This window comes from Tubulanus polymorphus, chromosome 4, assembly GCF_964204645.1.
Source record: "Tubulanus polymorphus chromosome 4, tnTubPoly1.2, whole genome shotgun sequence".
Lineage (NCBI taxonomy): Eukaryota > Metazoa > Nemertea > Palaeonemertea > Tubulaniformes > Tubulanidae > Tubulanus > Tubulanus polymorphus.
This window is the reverse complement of record NC_134028.1, coordinates 21,885,811-21,904,935: the sequence shown is the minus strand read 5'-3', so window position 1 is coordinate 21,904,935 and position 19,125 is coordinate 21,885,811. Positions and strand designations below refer to the sequence as shown.

Genomic DNA, 19,125 nt, shown 5'->3' with positions numbered 1-19,125 from the left:
AGTATTAAATTTAGCGCTTGTGACGTATCATACACGTAGAAACGCTTTACATAGCTTGGGGGAATGGTATGACAAGATGATACGTCACAGGCTATTGTGCCGGGCTGCGTGGAAGTATACGTCACGTGAAAGCTAAAACGAGTATAAAAGGGAGGGTTTCAGTACAGTAGAAAAAGAAACCTAGGAGAACTTAAGGTGGTGGAGCTAGAGAGATAAGAAGCTGCGAAATAATTGGGATGAAGATTGTATGAAGAAGCTATAGTGGAATAGATGATGGAACGATAGACCAAACGTTTGTTTAGTCATTGTCAATTGAAAAGAAATAGAAGTCGGGACAACACTGATAGCGCACGCTCCACGACCGAACCAAAAAATCAACTCCGATACAACTACCGGGGATATTACTCAAATATACAACACAGGTAGACATTCTCCACGCACCGACACCCACAACACGGCGGTCAACCAAAAAACCATAACAATGGCAGACACATTTTGTTCTGTGAAAAATATATACATTGAAAGTGTTTATTCTTCTTTTTAAAGTGTTAATTCGATTCAATAATTCTTCATGTCCGTCTAAACATACGTAGTTAACTAATTCCTAACAATAAAAATATCGTCAAAATTTTACATCGACGAAAGAGCACAATTTTTCGGACTATGCAACCCATTTTATGTAAAAGCGAAAAAAAGCATTGGAACTGATCGAAGTTGATATGAACAGAACCAAACTAAAACCGACTTTAATTTAGTTTTTCTTGCGCGAAGAAAATCTAGTTTGTCTCCTCATGAACAAGTGACATGGAATACCTTCAGAGGTCTGAATTGAAATAATAAGCATGTAATATATATTGTATTTGCCAGGTGACTATAGCTATACCAGGTCACCAAAACAAATACAATAAACCTGACGGACAAACAAAATATGTTAGAAAGCAAGAAAATGGTTTGTTGAGACATATCAACACATTAAAAGTCATTATTCGAATATCCGTCTAAACACACGTAGTTTAGCAATACCATGAACAATGAACGCATTGGTTTAGACCGTGCAACCCAATTATGGAAAAGTCTTTAAGAATATCTGGTAATAGAAAAATGTCTTCTTTTTCAATTGGCACCTTTTGTAACACTTTGAGCAAGTTCTCCACATCTTCATCAATCATGCTTTTCCAACCAGTCCCAGTCATCGCTACTGATTCTTAATTGGTCAATTTGACGCATTTTCAGATTCTCAGACGCCATGTCAAGAACATCCAACGACGAAATTTCAAGTGAACTATCGCCCATTTTCTTGGAAAGTTCGTCCAACAGTCGTTTCGCCAGATTATTAGTTACCAGAGCCAAAGCGGCAGTCTTCACGATCTGATACGGACTATTCCATTCTTTCCCGAATGATATCATCACGAGCGCTGACGGTTTCAGTCCTTGTTGTTTCTGATAGAGCAAAGCCGCTCGATCGAAAGCGTCATAAGAAAATACCTTCGTCCGTGTGTAACGTTTGATCGGGGTCGCGGAATCAGCGCAGCCGAAGCCTTGGAAATATACTTTCAACGCACATAATCTTTCAACATAAATGTCTCCACATGTATCATCGTATTCCAGTATTATACCCCTTCCCAAATGAAGCAATATCTCTTCGGTTTTGTCATTTGATACAACGCTCGGAAGGCTATAAACCTGGACGTCACGTGGGCCGTACAACTGTTTGGCCATCTCTTCTTCTTTAGAATTAACTGAAAGGTTGTGACCCTCGATCCCGTAGTTTATTCTCCACGATTTTCCTTGCAACGCCGTATTTTCTAATACCACTACATTACTGTAGTGTATTTCTAAAGAGAAGAACTGTAGGTCGGGCGTTTCTCCAAACGCTGACACAAGGCCTCCTTCAATGGCGTTTAAAGAATATTTCATCGGGTTAACACTTTGAACTGACGATTTTTGTGGATGGTCAGCAACCCCGTTTTCGCTAGGGCCAATGATATCATCGACATCCATTAGCTCCACACCAGAAACTACCTCCCAGTCCACGAACTGGTAGTATCGGTAACCATCATCAGGTTCGATCGCTTTTATTTTCTTAAAATATTGCGATCTCTCCATTACACAACGAAAGTTTTGCTTCATCTGTGGCAGTGACGTGGTGTCCGATGGGCCCGTTCCGTCGCGATTGATCCATCGTTTGAAAATTTCTGTGTCTCGACTCTCGTCCCAGCCGGGTTTCCGGGCGTGCATCCATCGAACTCGAAACTTTCCGTCTCGTCTATCTGTCCATTCAGCAGCCCTATCTGCCTCATCATTCAATATATCTAACAGGAACTCGCGTAGTCTCGGCGGTCGTGTAGACATTTTACTTGGAAACTCACCTGCAATATAAAAAACAACACGTTTTGATGTTTTTGTAAGTCAATATTCATGGTACGGCCACCGCTCGTGGCTTTCGAGGACTACTTTGGAATGTGTGTGGAATGTATGTATCGGTACATATAGAAAACATTTCTCAAATATCATCGATCTGTTCGGTACCACCTTTCCAAAAATGTTTGACGACAAGCTAACCTTATCCGTTCGCATGTACGTATACACGTAAGGGGGAGGGGTGAGCTCAAAGCGTACATACTTTTCAAGGGGTAGGGTTAATGTTTATAGTACGTACTTTGTGCACGAAACACATTGTGATTTCTAAAAATATCCCCTATATTTGTTGGGATTTCCTGGGAATTCCCCGCTCTTGGTCTTTCACTTCTTCATTACCCTATATCGTCGTCGGAGCTCTGATGAATGGCTCAAGTAGGCCTATAGTATACGGAAAAGTAGAACGACAAGACTTATCACAAGAAAAAAAATCAATGCGCCAGAGATCAGTGTAGGTTAAGCCCAACGCACATGGCATAACATTTGTTTCGCCGAAACAGAAAACACGTTTTCACGAAACGTTTTTCGTAAAACGTTTTGCCCGCAAACGATAAAACGTTCAACGCACACGGGACGAAAAACGTTTTCGACTACACAAAACGTTTTTCGCAAATCAAGCAGTGCTTGTTTCGCGAAAAACGTTTTTTTGCTCGTGAAAAACGTTTTTTGCTCGCGAAAAACGTTTTTCAGTTCGGCGTTTTGTGTTTTGCCTCCCCCGCACACGGCATAGCAAAAAACATCGAAAACGTTTTTTTCACGAGGAAAAAACGTTTTTTCGGTGCCGTGTGCGTTGGGCTTTACTTGCTAACATCGCCGACATTTTCGACATTGCGAAAGAGATTTTTAATGTAGGTTAGTTTTACTTGCCGACATCGCCGACATTGCCGGCATTGGGAAAGAGATTTTAGGCTGGTGAATTTCGCCTTTTTTAAGCCATGGATTTTGAAAAAAAATTCACTTTTACAGGGAGAGGAGGGGGTCTATCATAAAAGTAGGCCTATGTACACACGGCTGACCCACTGTGCCATTTTACCATTTTTCAAAAACCTAGGTGCCCTAGTTACTGAAAATTTTGATTTTCAAGTAAGTAGGGACCGGTAAAATTTCCTGATATAAAGATGCACGCAGGGGACTCTAGAAAACGTGTTTTGAAAGTTTGACTCGCAATTACTTAAAATTAATAAAGATATTTAAAAACGGTAAAAAGCACATACGACCACATATAGATGTCTATTGATGCTAAAAACCCCGAAAATGTAGATTAAAATTTGCAAGAATTACGAACTTTTGAATGAGATGAGCAATAATTCAAGTTGAATTATCAGGAAGACGATATCAATGTTTATAACTTCACCAGCGCGCATTGTTGCAGTAAATTTATAAATGAGTAACATCATTAAAAAGTTAATTATCAGCTGAGTTCATCCATATATTAATTTTGTTTCTATCTTAATCCAATCCAGAGATAATTAAACGGCGAAAAAAAGGGACAAAAAATTCAACAATGCGGACCAGTGGATACCCAAAGGGCTTATTAGAGCAGGGGTTGACTTAGTTTTTGTTCATCATTCTAGCGTTTACTAAAACAAATTGGCAAGATATCAACTTCCAAATATTCATGTCTCATTTTGACCCAACTCACATTCTCTAAATAGTATTTCGGAAACTTATGACGAACGTTAACAATAAACCCAATGTCCCAACCCTCGTCATAACGGGTCGATTTAAGGCCTAAACAGCGCATCGTCTGACACTTACCGTCCGTTTTCAGCCAACTTTTCTATTATGAATGTCTATTTTTGGTCTCTACGCTCGGCAGCTGGTAAAACCGCAACGCAGCTTTCGATTTCCGTACTCGGTATTAGGCTACTCCCGATACTCGCGGTATTGGAGTTGATTTTGGAATAATCCGGTAGATGGCGAGTGGTGATATCTGCAGTGGTCTAGCGGTTAGCGTGCGCGACTGGCATGCTGGAAGTGACAGGTTCGAGTGCTACTTGGGCTAGGGTGATGATTATTTGCAGTCAAGTTGGAAAATCGTGTAAAATCGCGATCTACACGATTGTTGTTCCAAGTTGGCGGACACTTTGAAATGCGTGGTACGGAACCATAGTCGATTTTAGAATTAGGCCACGTTAGCCATAGTGCCATATTTTTTTTCGAGTGTATAATTGCAAACCTGTCCAATATAAAATAGATCCAACACTTAAAGGCTGTACAAATAACGAGGGTGCCTCTCGCCTTCCCCTCCTCTCCTCCAACTCTTTCTCCTTCTCTTCCTCTTACTTACATCGCTGAGCAAGATGAACGGCTAACAAGTCTTTAAGTCTCATATCATAAACAACGATTGGATTTTATTTCACGTATTATTAGTAACAATATTTTTATGAATACGAATTATTTCTATAGAAGTTCTATCGTAAATGAACGTTTCATGCGGCGGTGGAGTCATGACTGAAAACACAAGACCAGACGATTCTGAAAGAAAAGATAAACATTTGTTTTTAAGAAGACTGCCAGCATTTTAGATACTTACTACCCGCCAACGAATGTTGCGAAAAATTTTCCCTCTACTAGGCAGGGATTCGAACCTGCCATCAGGTTCGAAGCATAGTTCGCAACATTAGAAGGAAGATGGCTGCGAATTACTTATGTCAAAGAGTACGAGGTAAAGAGCAAATACCAAAATAGCACCACTACACGGTCAGTCTTTTATAACGTGAAAAAACCAGTTCATTTTCAATAAACTCTTAACTGAATTCAATTATCATCAAAACAAGGTTCAGAAGAGATACATTTGTATACAAGATTGATTTTGCTACTGTATGTTCTTTAAATAGAGTTTTCATAGAATTAGATGTTATAGTAAAATTGATTCAAATTTAAGAAACCGTATATAACTGCTAGCGACACCTGGCGGATCTTCATTACAGAATCCTCGCTTGCCATAGTAGCGTATCGGTAGACGAATGAAACGGGGGCGGGCGCAGGAAAACTCAGTAAGCCTTACCAGCGGTTAGTGGCTTATCCGTGGTTAGGCTAACCAGCTAAAAATAAGAGGCCGCACGAAGACAATGGTTAGCTAACCACACTTGACTAACCACGGTTAGCACTAACAGTTCCTACGCGCGCCCATGGAAAATGACTGTAGTTACCTAGTTGATGTTTGAATGCTTGTTGGGTAGTGGAATCGCGTACAGTAGAAGAGACGTATGCGACACGAGATGAATTCCCGGTGAGAAGATGATCCAATGTCGACACTAACGAAGGAATTATCGTCTTATCGTAAACAACATCTTGAAATATGGAATCACATAATACTACATTCACACAACAAAGTAAAGAAGAACCACCAAGCAGAACCTCGCTGCATCTAAATTGGCAGGAGGTTTTTTGGCGGACACATCACGGTTATTGGGTGGGGTGTTTCATCTTGACGTGACACTTCTTTGGTCCTAAATAACTGTGGGAAGGTTTTTGACATATTTTAAAATGTGAATGATTACAAGGAGGTATTAGATTTAGTATAAGAAAATCATAACAAAATGAAATACAAAACGTCATCAGCGAAGATGTCTCCCTCTGTGAGGAAATTAGTGATCTAGTCGTTAACCTACCAGTGAGGAAGTTCATGAACTATTTTTGTTATTGCTGCAACGCTGATATGTTTACATCTCCTTATCAACAAACCTGTCGAAGACGGGTATCCAGCTAGTATTCTTTAAAATTACCTGCTGCTAAAATAACATCTATATCTATATCTTTTAACTTGTCCATTGATTCTTCTCGGCTCCAATCAATCAGTTCTGTGACAATATCCGTCGTTTGGGTATCGGTTTTATTGCGACGACGGTTCGCTAAAGATACAGTTCGTAATCGACAACAGCTACTGTTGCTCATTGACCAGCGATCGGTGTTTGTTTCGACGTTACGCGCGAGTCTTTTCATCACCGATTCGTGACAGTCGGAGAATGTGTAAGAACCGGGGTTCAATGAGCGACAGACAGCGAGTCCCGTGAAACCTAATCCGCAACCGAGTTCGAGCACGTTACGGCCCATTATCGACGATTCATTCTCTAATAAATATTCGGCCAAATAGAACGCAGCCTGAAATGGAATGAAATCAAGTGTTCAGTGTGTGGCAAACGTTTTCCCGCAGCTGTACGTACACTCCCCATCATACACCCCAAACATAAACCAATTCCGGCAATAAGAACCCCCCCCCCCAAAAAACATGATTTCTACACACATGTACGCACGATCGAGAGTGCCCTCCTTCCAAGCCTTCCAGCCTTTTATCAGATCGAAGAATCCGTTTGCCTACAATTATACTCTACTATCGGTCACGTGTTTTTTTGGAGTGTCCAAAACCTCCTTTCTGTCGAGGTTGTGTGATTCGGATTGTGTGTGCAGCCAACCGGAGATTTCGGATAGAGACTTCGGAGGTCATAAAAGAACGCCTCAGAAGAAGCTACGCATTAATAATAGGAAAGCCTGTACCATTAGGATATTCAGTGAACCCCCGATATACTGGCCACCTCGGTGAAGAACGATTTTTGCGGTATGGAGAGTATGGCGGTATATCGTGTTTTACTATGTACTTGTATACAGATGTACAATTAGAAAACCTGGCGGTAGGCGGGGGTGTTTTACTATGTATTTTTATAGAGATGTACTCTTAGAAAACTTGGTGGTCTGGGTGGTATATGCCTGGGTATATGACGGTATATCGGGGGTTGACTGTATATACTCTACCACGTGATGACAACTTACAGCCCAAGTACGAAGACCAGTTGTTCCATCTGATACTAGCTGACTAGACTCATAGATCGTCACAAAATCGTCAATTTTCGGCTGCAATATTGAGAACATAATTCACATAAAATAGTTGTAGCATAGAAATAATAACATCGAATGGAAAATCATTAATTCTCTTGTTACCGCGAGGAAATAAATTTTCGAGCCATATTCCGGATGCGTTGACGACTCCGACAGTATCTCCGTATACATTTCATACAACTCTTCACAAACTTCGGCACAATTTCGTTCCAACTATATCGATAAGAAAGCACGTGCACTACATACACGAAGAGGAATGGAAATAAAGATCTATAAACACGGACCCAGTTCGAAAGTTTTTGAACTTAGAAACAGCACAAAAGTTTGCAGTATACATACCCAAAAAGGGTATTAAAAACGAATTTGATAAAATTTGTAAATTTTGTAAGTTTTGTAAATTTCATTTTTGTAAGTGGATCAAGTAAATTTCTCATCATATAACGCTAGCATTTAGAAAGCTAAAGAGAACTTTCACCTGGTTGATGATAAGTTTTAAGAAAGCCGTTCGATATTTCACGGATGGAGGGAATCTTCGGGCTAAATCATGTTTTACAGTTCGCTTCAATAATTCCAGTTGAGAATCAATATCCTGACACTTCAAGCATCCTTCACACCACTAAAAGTAAAATACTGAGTAGTATTTATTTATCATTTGATTCATAAAATTAAGTGGAAAAATGTAACAAGAAAATTAGGGTTATACGCTAATAATCATTTCATGAATAGGCCAATGACTCCGAGCCACTAACTTTCCCTTAACACTTAACACCATTTTGTCAAGATTTAGTTCAATTTCCATACATTTTCAACTAGATTTAATCCTCGAGATCCCCAGCTTTCGTTTTTTAAAGTCAGCATGATAAATCTAAATAATTATCACTTTGCAAAAACAATTTACCCGTGATATACTTTGAAATACTTGATCGCATTCTTCAAAAGGTCAAAATAAATAACTTTCAAATATTCATGATTTATAGGTACTATTTTCAAGTCAAAATACATTATATGCTTTTCCTTGCGGTGTTCATAACAAAATATACAAGTAATAGTAAATAATCGTATTGAAACAAAGTGGTAAACCTATTGCAAAAAATGGACGTGCGCACCCAGTACCTTTATTAATAACAAAGAGGCATATTATTTTTCTCTTATCATGAGAATGTTTAGTAGTTTAAGTAGTTTTATAATTTGGCATTTCCTAAACTTTTCAAACCAAATTTCTGACTCTCTCATGTCAATTTGACACTTTCTTAATTCTAAAAGAGCTCGAAAAATATCCCCCACTTAAAAATCTCGAAAAATTGACTACACTTGATAAGACAAAAGTAGAATCTATAAAGGCATGAAGACACTTTTTAGGTTTAACATGATCAAATCGAATCATAAATTGGGGAATCTAGTGGTTTTAACGATTGTTCGTTCTAATGCAGCCCAGGCAAAATGCAACTCATCGTATTGTGCTGCCACCTACATACCCTATACGGATTTGATAACATTTTTCATTTCCTTAAAGAAATGTGTCTTTCCAAAGGTTGTTTGGTATGGAAGACCTCAGACGACATACGAGATATGAGATATAACATACGAGACATGAGATGCAACATACGAGATACGACATATGACATACGAGATGCGACTTGTTTTACAATACGGGTGTCCGTCCGCTAGCGCCACCGCAGTGTATATTTTTCAACATAAGCGTATACTACGACACGTGCGCAGGCAGTGGCGTATACATTAACTATGAATATAAATATGCGAGAAACGTTTCATTTGAAACGAAAAATATTCAAAAATATTCGATCAACCGCTACCGGGGACCGGCCTCTCGCTACGGTCAGTGGGCCACTCTTAGTGTGAGACACCGATGGTCCGGTGATTCGAGTTGGCTCCAAAGCCCCTAAATCCACCAAAAACGCCTCAAATTCCAAAATCAATTTTTGAGTGTACAAAATCCCTCAAAAAGAGTTAGCCACGGCCCCTTCAAATTGGTGGTGCTAAGAATTGCGGTAGTCAAGGGTTTAAACTTCGCGTTCGATCGAGGGTTTTCGATGAAGAATGAAAGATGTATGTATATTACGAATGCCGATGACCAAAGAGTTTAAAAAAATGTCCGACACACGCGGAATCTGTTTAGTGTACTATGATTTCAACGAATGAATTGAAACATGGACATGAATTAAAAATACTAAAGATAACATAAATTTATTGAATGAATTATTCATTAAATATCAGAATGGAGTTCCATTCTCAGCTCCTGGCCCTAGTCCAGCTGATTTCGTTTATCACGACGTTTTTTGCGACGGGTGCAAACGCACCATACAAGCAACGTTCCGGTGTTCCGCTAATTCCCTGTCTAAAAAAATGTTACTTGATATTTCCATGGATCTCTTATCTTTACAAATGTAAGAGCTCTGTTGTGTTTTGCTGAAGACTTATTATTCATGTGGTTCCTGTAGTTTTGTCAATAAACAGTTTTAAAACTGGCCATGATAATTGATAAGAATGATCTTAAATTGGACTCTCCGATTATGAAAGTTATTCACGTAACGGGGCAGTCATCAGTCAGTGTGAAATGTATTGTCAGCATTTTATAGATTTTGAGAAGGTTCGCACAGCAGATGGCCAACGCGCAGATTTTCTGCCCTGTAATAATAGACCATTGCAGTCGAGATTGATTCACTATGTACAATAAATTACTCTTATTATGCTGTTTGAAATGACAATTCGACTTCATTTTGAAACCCGTTCTTTGAATTACGCGCTTCGGATATCCGAAGCCAATTAGTGAAAAACGTGTAATTCGTAAAACGTTAGTCGTAAATCGTAACGTATTGTAGGAAATGTATAAGTAACTCGTAAAACGTAAATCGTAACGTTGATAGGTTTCCCGGTTTAAGGAAAGACAGAGACTCCCTTCTCTATTGGTTATTCAGTTAACGCGTTGAATTAGTAATTAAAATCAACACGATTGTTGTTAATCGTTAATTTTAGTAATTTTATACTCATGATTAGTAAAATGGTTTTTTACTCATTGATTAGTACTTTTGATTAGTAATTGGAATTTTCATAACTTTTACTATAAACATTAAATTGAATCTGACGAATTGGTTAACAATGATTGATTGAATGATTACTCGAAAATTATTAGATACATTTTTTTACGAAACCCTAGCAGTTTGGTACCCAGCTGTTAATCCGGCAACACCTGTGTGATTTGTTTCAGCTTTTCCAAATTTAGGCGCACGGGGTAGTAAACCACCCCACCGGCACGCACCCTGGATACGCCATTCCAGCTAGGGTCGTCATCATCAATTAGTTGTTAGTATGAAAATCAATTTGTAACTATATACTTCACCTCAAATTTCCGTATCTAAGAAAAACATAAAATAAAATAGTCTAGTATAAATACATTTTATCTTTCCAGAATTTATCAAGCCTTGATTTAAAACAGTCTGTGGAGGTGGCCGATACCACTTTTTCGGGGAGGGTGTTCCACATGTTTACTACTCTTTGAGTAAAGAAGATCCTTCTGACTTTTTTTTTCGACCTTAATTTCTTGAGTTTCTTACTATGCCCTCTAAGTTGACGAAGGCTCACTTCAGGGGGTAACAGCTTTGAGGTGTATATGTAATGCATAACTATACATTTCTCTGGATGGAATTGCATTTGCCACTTTAATGCCCACTCGCTTAGCATATTCAGATCATGTTGAAGGATGTTCCCATCATTATCATCTCTAATTAGCCTGAATATGTTTGTGTCGTCAGCATACATCTTCATTGTACTTTTGATGCCACTAGGTAGATCATTGATATATATCACAAACAGCAATGGGCCTAGAACGCTACCTTGAGGGACTCCACTGGTTACAGTTTTCCATCCAGATAAATCACCGTCGATACAAACAGCCTGTTTTCTATTGGCTAGGAAGTCACTGATCCAATCTAAAAGTTTTCCCCTTATTCCGTAATTTTCTACCTTCTTGAGCAGTCTTTTATGTGCGACCTTGTCAAAGGCTTTTTTAAAGTCGAGAAATACCACATCAAATGTTTCGTTGTTGTCAAGATAAGTCGTCCAGTCATTTAGGGTTTCAACTAGCTGTGTATTGGTCGATTTACCCTTAACAAATCCATGTTGATCAGGTGAAATTATATTATTATCAAGGAGATGTAACATCACCTTGTCCCTCACGATCGACTCCATTACTTTGCATACACAGCTGGTTAGACTCACTGGCCTGAAGTTTTCAGCCTTACTCTTAGTGCCTTTTTTATGTATCGGCTTCACGTGGGCCTCTTTCCAGTTCCCAGGTATCTTACCAGCTTTTAGGGTCTTATCAAATAGGTGGGCAAGACTAACCGAAAGCGTATCTGCTGCCTAATGTAAAATCCTGGAGTGTATTTGATCGGGACCCATTGCTTTGTTTATGGGAAGTGCTTTAAGCTTCTTTGCCACGGTTTCTGGAGTTATCTCTATACTGGTTATGGAGGTGATGCTCCTGAGCATGGTATATATGTTATATCCTCCTTTGTAAATAACCCGGCAAAGTAGGTGTTAAACACCTCGACTTTTTTGTGGTTGTTTGCAGTTTTCTTAGTTGTACCGTTGATACTATACTCTTGGTCCGGGATATTACTTCTGGTGACTGTCTTCGATCTACAGTATTTCCAGAAGGCCTTAGGATATTTCTTTGCTTCTTTTGCAATGTTCTTCTCAAATTGCTTCATCGCTTTTCTGGTTTCCCTACGTGCAGCGTTACTTGCTTGGGTATAGGTGTCATAATCTTCTTGTCTATGATGTCGGAGGTACTTGCTCCAGGCCTTGCGCTTTTTCCTTATTTTACTCATTGTGTTGCGGTTCATCCACAGTGTGTTTTTTGCCCAGCATTTTTGCTTGATGGTACAAACAAGTTTTCTGCTTCGATGATAGAGGATTTAATCTTTCACCAACATTGTTCTACATCAAGTTCCTCCAAGTCGTTCACTGGTAAATCCTGTGTCAATTTCTCACTTATCTTTACAAAGTCACCTCTGTTATAATTCTTCCTAGTGCATCTATCTATTTTCAGCTTTTTCGGAGTCGAATTTATGTTGAATCTCAGGCAAAGATGGTCACTTTTTCCTAATGGCGGGAGATATTGGGTGTTTTCAATCTCGTCGGATGAAAATGTAAATACCAGGTCCAGTATATTCTTCTGTTGGTTAATTCTATGTCTAGTTGGCTGTAAGATGTTTTGTGTTAAAAAGGCATCTTGACAACTTTCTAAGAATTTTGAGGCTTCGTGGTTTACGGACCGTACTGCCGTTGACAAGTTGTCCCAATTAATTTCCGGAAAATTGAAGTCCCCACAGAGAAGGAGTTGGTGCTCTCTCATATTTCCTAATCTCCTAATTGTATTGTGTAGCGCCTCATTGTTTTGATAATTGCTACTGGGACTTCTGTACATGCATCCCACTAACAGGGGCCTTTGAGATTTGTCCATTTCTATTTCAACCCAGATGGCTTCCTGGAATCCCACTCCTTCAGGCAGTTTTGAGTTAGGCTCAGTAGATTTTAGACATTTTTTCACGTGAAGACCAATGCCTCTAACTACCGGGTTTTCTACATTTGAGTATATGTCATAGTTCTCACTACCTTCGAATATCATGTTGTTATCGCACGGTTGGAAGCGTGTCGATTTTGGATTGACTTCGGTGGCACAGTAGGTCAGGTCTCTCCTTTTTACTAATAGACTTTACTCCAACTTTTTGTTCATCAGGCAGTCTGCATTTGTATATATACATATAAGATAGTTCTCACCAATGGCTTCAGTCTCGTTGCTATTATTTTCATTTTCCTTTAATTCATTGGTAGATTGCTCGATCTGTATAGGTTTAATCTGTGGTGCTTTACTATTTTACTAGTAACTCGTAAAACGTAACTCGTAAGCCGTATGGCCCTTGAGGTATTCCATATTAATCTGGAATTTTTTACTTCTATTTGATCGACGGACGCCGGGCGCCGCAGGCGCCCGGAGGACGTCCCTTTGATAAACGCGTATATGTGGATTCTAGAAAGTGTCTTCTTAACCGATTCTGACTTATTGACAAAGTCAGAAGGCATCAGACCACAATTAGGTTAGTAGCTCGAAGATGCGTAAGATGCGTAGGGCCGGACCCCAAAAATAGTACCTAGAGTGAAGAAGAGGTCCCCCATAAATGTTGCCATAATTTCTGCAAATGGGATAGGTAACGAATTTCGGTTATATGTATGAAATCCATTGATCCTGAGAGACAGATCGATGATGAAATAAGGGATTCCCTGGACTTTTTTTGCTTGGAGTAAGGGTACCAAACACGGTGGGGGATTCCCTTAGATATTTGGCTCGGATGTACTGGCATACCTGTACTGGGATACCCCTCCTTTCTAAAGGTTTGATTATTTCAAAAGTTAGGTTGGGTATGTGGGGCGAAAACCACTTCAATGCGTAGCTAAGATGCTGGCCTATGAGCCATAAGCAGGATTTCCCCTGAATTTACGCGCTTATATATGAACTAAACTCTCGAATTTCTTGTTTTTACTATAGGATATAGAACATTTTGGAATAGTGGTCTGAGCTCAGAAAAAAATGACGTCAGAGTACGTCCGGTTTGAAGTTCATGGGGAAATCGGAAGTAGAATTACGTCATACTAAAATCCGGCAGCGAAGTAACTAAAATCCGGCAACTTTTGGATCGGGTGATTTCAGAATGTATTTATTTCGTGAAATTTCGACCAAGATTGGATCGTTGAATCGTTTAACAATGAACCGCGTTGATCGAACGTATTCAAAGTAGCTGAAATTCCCTTAGCAACCAGACCGAATTCATAATAACAAACGCGCCCGGCCGGTCCGGCACCGCGCACGGGTTCGAATCCCGGAGAATTACGCTCTAGCGCAGCAGCCGCAGCACTGAAATATTTAATTATTTTATCAAATTAAATGACTCTTAAACAGCGATGAGAGTCGCGTTAGACTGAGTCGTACGATTTGCTTAAAATTTCACGGCTGCGCGGCGGATCGCCGATCGGTCTCGCTCGAGCAGCAGCAGCAGCAACATCGCGGTCGGCAACAACATTAGTCTCCGCCCCTTCTTTCACCAATTCAATTCAATTCAATAACTTTATTGATCCTTAATGTTACATAACATTATCGGTAGCAGAAGTACAATAAAGCAATACACAGTACAAAAATATAGAAAGTGTAATACAAAAAACAAACAAACAAAAAAACGAGCACAAGAAGAGACCGGTAGGGTATACATACAATACAATTGCCTCATCCTCGCTTGCCAGGGTCCGACGACCTAGCCGAATCAATGAATGAGCTTCGGCGGGAGAGACGGTCAGGCGAGGATGAGAGGTTACCGCAGCATACAGTATACAATATAGTCATTTACATCATACAATCCAAACAGCAAACAGACAAACAAACAAAAACAAAAACCGAACAGAGCAAGAAACAGCCGAATGATACAATCGAATTGATAGACCCGAGAGTCTACAAGGATTTCAAAATACAATCTCGTTCCGAAATTAAAGAATTTACTAGATCACAAACTATGTTCCCTATTTCGCTGTCGTTTGAATTATATGACGACAGGAAGCAAAATTGTAACGCAGATGAGAGAGCGTCGAAATCAACGAACTCTCGGATTTTATCCAAAAAAAGAACTCTCTTCGAATTTAGCGTGGAACAGTCTAAAATAAAGTGTTTTTCATCTTCCACCTGACCAATAGTACTGGAGACAGATTTACACAGTAAACAAATTCTATTTGCCACAGGGATTTTGGGTCGTGCATATCTGTCTGATTCAATTTGTAGGTGGTGAGAACTGATTCTGAATTTGGTAAATTCTTTCCTCTTAACAAAAGGTACAGAAACGATGTAATTTTCTAAACAAAAACGCTCCTTGAAAAGTTTGTAGGAGCGGAGCTTTTCACCAAATAAGGAATTCGGTACCGCTAGCCACGTGCACTGCTTATTTACTTGAGCCGTAGATTCCCGGTACTCGACATTACCGGAGGATTAGAAACAAATTAATATTTTTCGTAAGAGAAATCAATTTTTGTATTGACATTTGAATTTTCCTGCTGATAATCAATTAATTCGATTCTTTCTGGCAGAAAATAATTTTCCGATTGATGCATTTTAACGCGTCTTCCATTTTTCTCCGTAATTAAAAAATTTGTAGTTATCTTCTTGTCCTTTTGTTTTCGAATGGTGCTAATTTCTAAATTAACAACCAGGTCAAAATTCTTCAATCTTGCAAAAAACCAGTCTCAGTCTGACTCAGTTTCACTTCGAAATGTCGGGTTACAGTGGTTTTGCAAAGTGGTTTAAACCATCGAATAATTCTTGATACACTAATCTAAATCGAAATAGTAGGTAGTGACAAACAGTGCCACGGGTTAGCCAAAGACCAAAAATTAATATCAATTTAAATAATTCAGTTGGGAAATTAGGTCAAGTCTTTTTTCTGGCAGAAAATTGAATTTCATTATCTTAAAAGCCTAAATTTTCTTTAACCAGAAATTAATCAAACTTAGAGTTGCAGTGTCATCGTCTTCCCCCTCCCCCAACTCTCTGGCATTATTTTTAATTTTTCCAAGTTTTATCTAAGAATTGATATGCTTTGGGCCCAAAGTACAATTTCAATATGAAAAAAATTTTATCAAAGGGTAAAAGTGCAGATCCGCACCTCTCCGCGTAAACGGTTCAATCAATTACGTTAAATATCATTGTTTAAGATTCAAAATGTCATCAGCAATTCAGTACATTGCCATTGGTTAATTTTAAGATATCGTCACGAGAGTAGAAAGATTTTAGCCAGGATTCTGTCATTCAGCAGATTGCATCAATCACGAGAGGTGCGGATCTGCACTTTTACCTTATCAAAGTTACTTTCCAGTTCCATGGGATTGACAACAATTAATTGTCTCTGTGTTCCTAGTCACTGACAATATTTTGAGCGTATTTCGTTATACACTCAAAATACTACATGCACAATACACAAGAGGTTGTTTTCGAATCGAAATGATTTGTTAGCCTAGTATAAAAAGTTAAATCAAGCTGTGACGAAGTGTCCGTCACTTAGATTTCATCTATTACATATTAGTACTACGAAATACCTCGTTTAAAGGAGTGCCAGCTAAAAACCGAAGCGAAACACTATCCACTGACAAATCAGTGCGATTCATGGGCGCGGCCATCTTGAACTCGCTTGCCGCGGTTGGCAATGTAATGTACCATGTCACAAAAAGTCTCAATCTCGAACCAATTCAATTCGAATTCAATATATTAATCCTCGCTTGCCGATGCTAGGTCGCGCCTGCATCCCAGAAAACTCCGCTAATGTTACGACTTTCATCTCTTTAACAAATAACTCTACCGGCTTGTCCGTTCAGTGTAATTACCAAGTAGGCGTAGAACTTACGTATCGTTTCTATGGCTTTTTAATTCGACCTTTTCGCTTTGTTTAGCGTTGCACGTTTTATTTCATATGAGGCTGATGCCATGATCTGCTCTGATGGCTTCTAATGTCTAATCATCAATAGAGTGCGGTTTGAATGCGAAATTGTATCACATTTCATAGAGAAATCGTCAATTTTCAATTAGGAATGTTCAATGTAAACCGAACCTCATTAAATTAGTTTCCTACATTTTTAAGGTATCGGCAAAAAATAGAATGACAGGTTGCGTTTCTATTTATTTTATGCTGTTATAGAATACTCAGCTGTAAATTAATTGGATCGGAATTAAAATCATCGCCAGGTCACCGACTATGAACGCGACAACACCGCAAGCGCTCGAAGCACATCAAGGCAATGTGACAACAACGACTGTAGAACTGACAACGTCTTCAGTTTGCGACCAGCCGGTCAGGTGGCAGTATACTTTCAGCGTCTACATGTACACGATAGCATACTTGCCCGCGTCGCTTCTGGGAATCGTTCTCAATTCAGCTACGATCACAGTTTTTCGCCGTATTGATAACGACGCGTATCTGACCCTGATGATTCTAGCCTGGTTTGATTTGCTTTTTCTAATCGCAGTTTTTCTACTGTTTCCACTACGAACTATCATAATTTACGTCTGGCTCTTCGAGAATATTCACAGGTACGACGATTGGTATTTTGGACACGAAATTATCATTTGGGTGCTGCCGTTTTTCTTTACGTTTCAAATGGCCAGAAACTGGTGCGTCGTCATATTGAATTTCGAAAGATTGCTCGTCGTCGCGAGTCCGCTGTATTTCAAACGGTTTTGGGCTAAAACCCAAATCAATTGCTTGGTCGTTTTTAATTTCTTCGTCTCGGCATTCCTTTGTAACTGGCCTTATTTTTTTCCTCTTTACCTTCCAGGTAGAGCTTCCTGGCATTGCTTTGCACATGCTTCGCTGTACACTATGGGGGCATTTGGATCGAAACCCATTCGAACTCCTTTCAATTATGATGCTGGTATCGCATACGCGTTTACATTCCATACTTATATGTTCATGTGCGTTATAGCGCCATTCGTTACACTAGCATTGATAAACATCGCGTTGGTCATATTGATTCTAGGAAATCGATACGCACGGAAAAGATCATCGAACGATTCGTCCATGATCGGTTCTAAAGAGCAAAAGATTTTAAAGATGGTTGTTTGTATCGTTTTGATGTACATTGTTTTCGAAATTCCCGCTTCGATGGATCGTCTCGTTGGTTATCACGAAACGCGAATGGGATTAAAGCCTAGCATTTCACGAGATTCTAAGATGGTTATGAGAAAAATCGGAATTCTACTGACCATTTTAGATTCGTCGTTGAATTTTGTCGTGTATTGTTCAACTAATAGCCTTTTCAAAAAAAAAGCAAAACGATTTTTTCTCGTTCATTATTTCGTTCAGTAAATATTACGCGTGTTATTCTGTTGGCCCACTGGTGGCCACGGGCAATGGTTGGAGCATTCGTTCACATGACCCCCCCCCCCCCCCCAAAAAAGCATCAATATACGAGATACGTTCATAAGCATCAATATACGAGAACGAGTAAATTCACATTTTCTCAATGAAAAGTTATTTACAGTTTGCTGGACAGCGAAAAACCATTCCACGTACATTTTTACATATATAAAGATGTACCGTAGATTTTTACATGAATTCATCAAAAGCGATTCGACACCTTTCTATTTGATGCAAAAAAACCAAATAACGACCAATACGGATTTGATATTTTACAGTTCTACACATTGGGGTACCCGCAGTGCTACTGTGGCAATCGAGGATTCGACTCATGGCAGGCGAGAATCCGCCAGGTTCGCTAGTAGATAGTTGGTCGTCCGCGTTCGATTTCCTTCTACATTTCAATTAAATCTGAATGAACTTTTCTCTTAAATGAATCAATTATCTATGAAAAATATATCGATATCTGATTAGAAGAATGAAAGTATTTCATATTTGGTGAGTCCTGTGATAGTATATGGATGGATTCAGGAGTCTAAAAATCCAGTTCAAAGTTCATTGAAAATGAACTGATTTTGCAAACGAGCAACCTACTGCTCGTCACGCCATCTAACTGGATAGCTGGTTTTGCGGGTGCCCCATTAGACCTAAGATTTGCCAGTCTTTCAAAGAAGCACATTTTCTCCTCGATCGCTGGTCCGGACCGATTCCCCGTCACCTTTTCCAGGCAAGTCATCGCCAACGGACTGGCAAAATTATGAACGTGTCACTTAACACCACCGTCTCTTATGCCACCACATTTTTACTAGATCGCAGAACCGCGGTCGTCATTAATCCGAGCCGATACACGGAATAATGCTCGCTTCAAACCGCACCGTTCTTTCCAGTTTTCGGCGCACGT

The 19,125-nt window shown here is 39.4% G+C and overlaps 2 protein-coding genes across 4 annotated transcripts; both read right to left on the bottom strand.

The window, feature by feature from the left end:
• Nucleotides 1-579: 579 nt before the first annotated feature.
• Nucleotides 580-4,293, bottom strand: LOC141903723 (interferon regulatory factor 8-like). 2 transcript variants are annotated; one of them, XM_074791980.1, is made up of 3 exons: nucleotides 4,177-4,194; nucleotides 2,660-2,799; nucleotides 580-2,369 (listed from the first exon to the last, which is right to left on the bottom strand). In XM_074791980.1, exon 3 carries the CDS (start codon nucleotides 2,350-2,352, stop codon nucleotides 1,162-1,164), a length of 1,191 nt encoding a protein of 396 aa, XP_074648081.1. In that variant the 5' UTR covers nucleotides 2,353-2,369; nucleotides 2,660-2,799; nucleotides 4,177-4,194; the 3' UTR covers nucleotides 580-1,161. The 2 variants fall into 2 exon arrangements, with proteins under 2 accessions (XP_074648081.1, XP_074648079.1); XM_074791978.1 differs by lacking the exon at nucleotides 2,660-2,799 and having other exon boundaries at nucleotides 4,177-4,293.
• Nucleotides 4,294-4,770: 477 nt separating this feature from the next.
• LOC141904108 (protein-lysine N-methyltransferase EEF2KMT-like) lies at nucleotides 4,771-16,506 on the bottom strand. 2 transcript variants are annotated; one of them, XM_074792618.1, is made up of 8 exons: nucleotides 16,411-16,506; nucleotides 10,616-10,630; nucleotides 7,733-7,873; nucleotides 7,360-7,470; nucleotides 7,192-7,272; nucleotides 6,150-6,525; nucleotides 5,574-5,714; nucleotides 4,771-4,896 (listed from the first exon to the last, which is right to left on the bottom strand). In XM_074792618.1, exons 1-8 carry the CDS (start codon nucleotides 16,489-16,491, stop codon nucleotides 4,778-4,780), a joined length of 1,065 nt encoding a protein of 354 aa, XP_074648719.1. In that variant the 5' UTR covers nucleotides 16,492-16,506; the 3' UTR covers nucleotides 4,771-4,777. The 2 variants fall into 2 exon arrangements, with proteins under 2 accessions (XP_074648719.1, XP_074648720.1); XM_074792619.1 differs by lacking the exon at nucleotides 10,616-10,630 and having other exon boundaries at nucleotides 16,411-16,487.
• Between the last annotated feature and the right edge of the window lie 2,619 nt (nucleotides 16,507-19,125).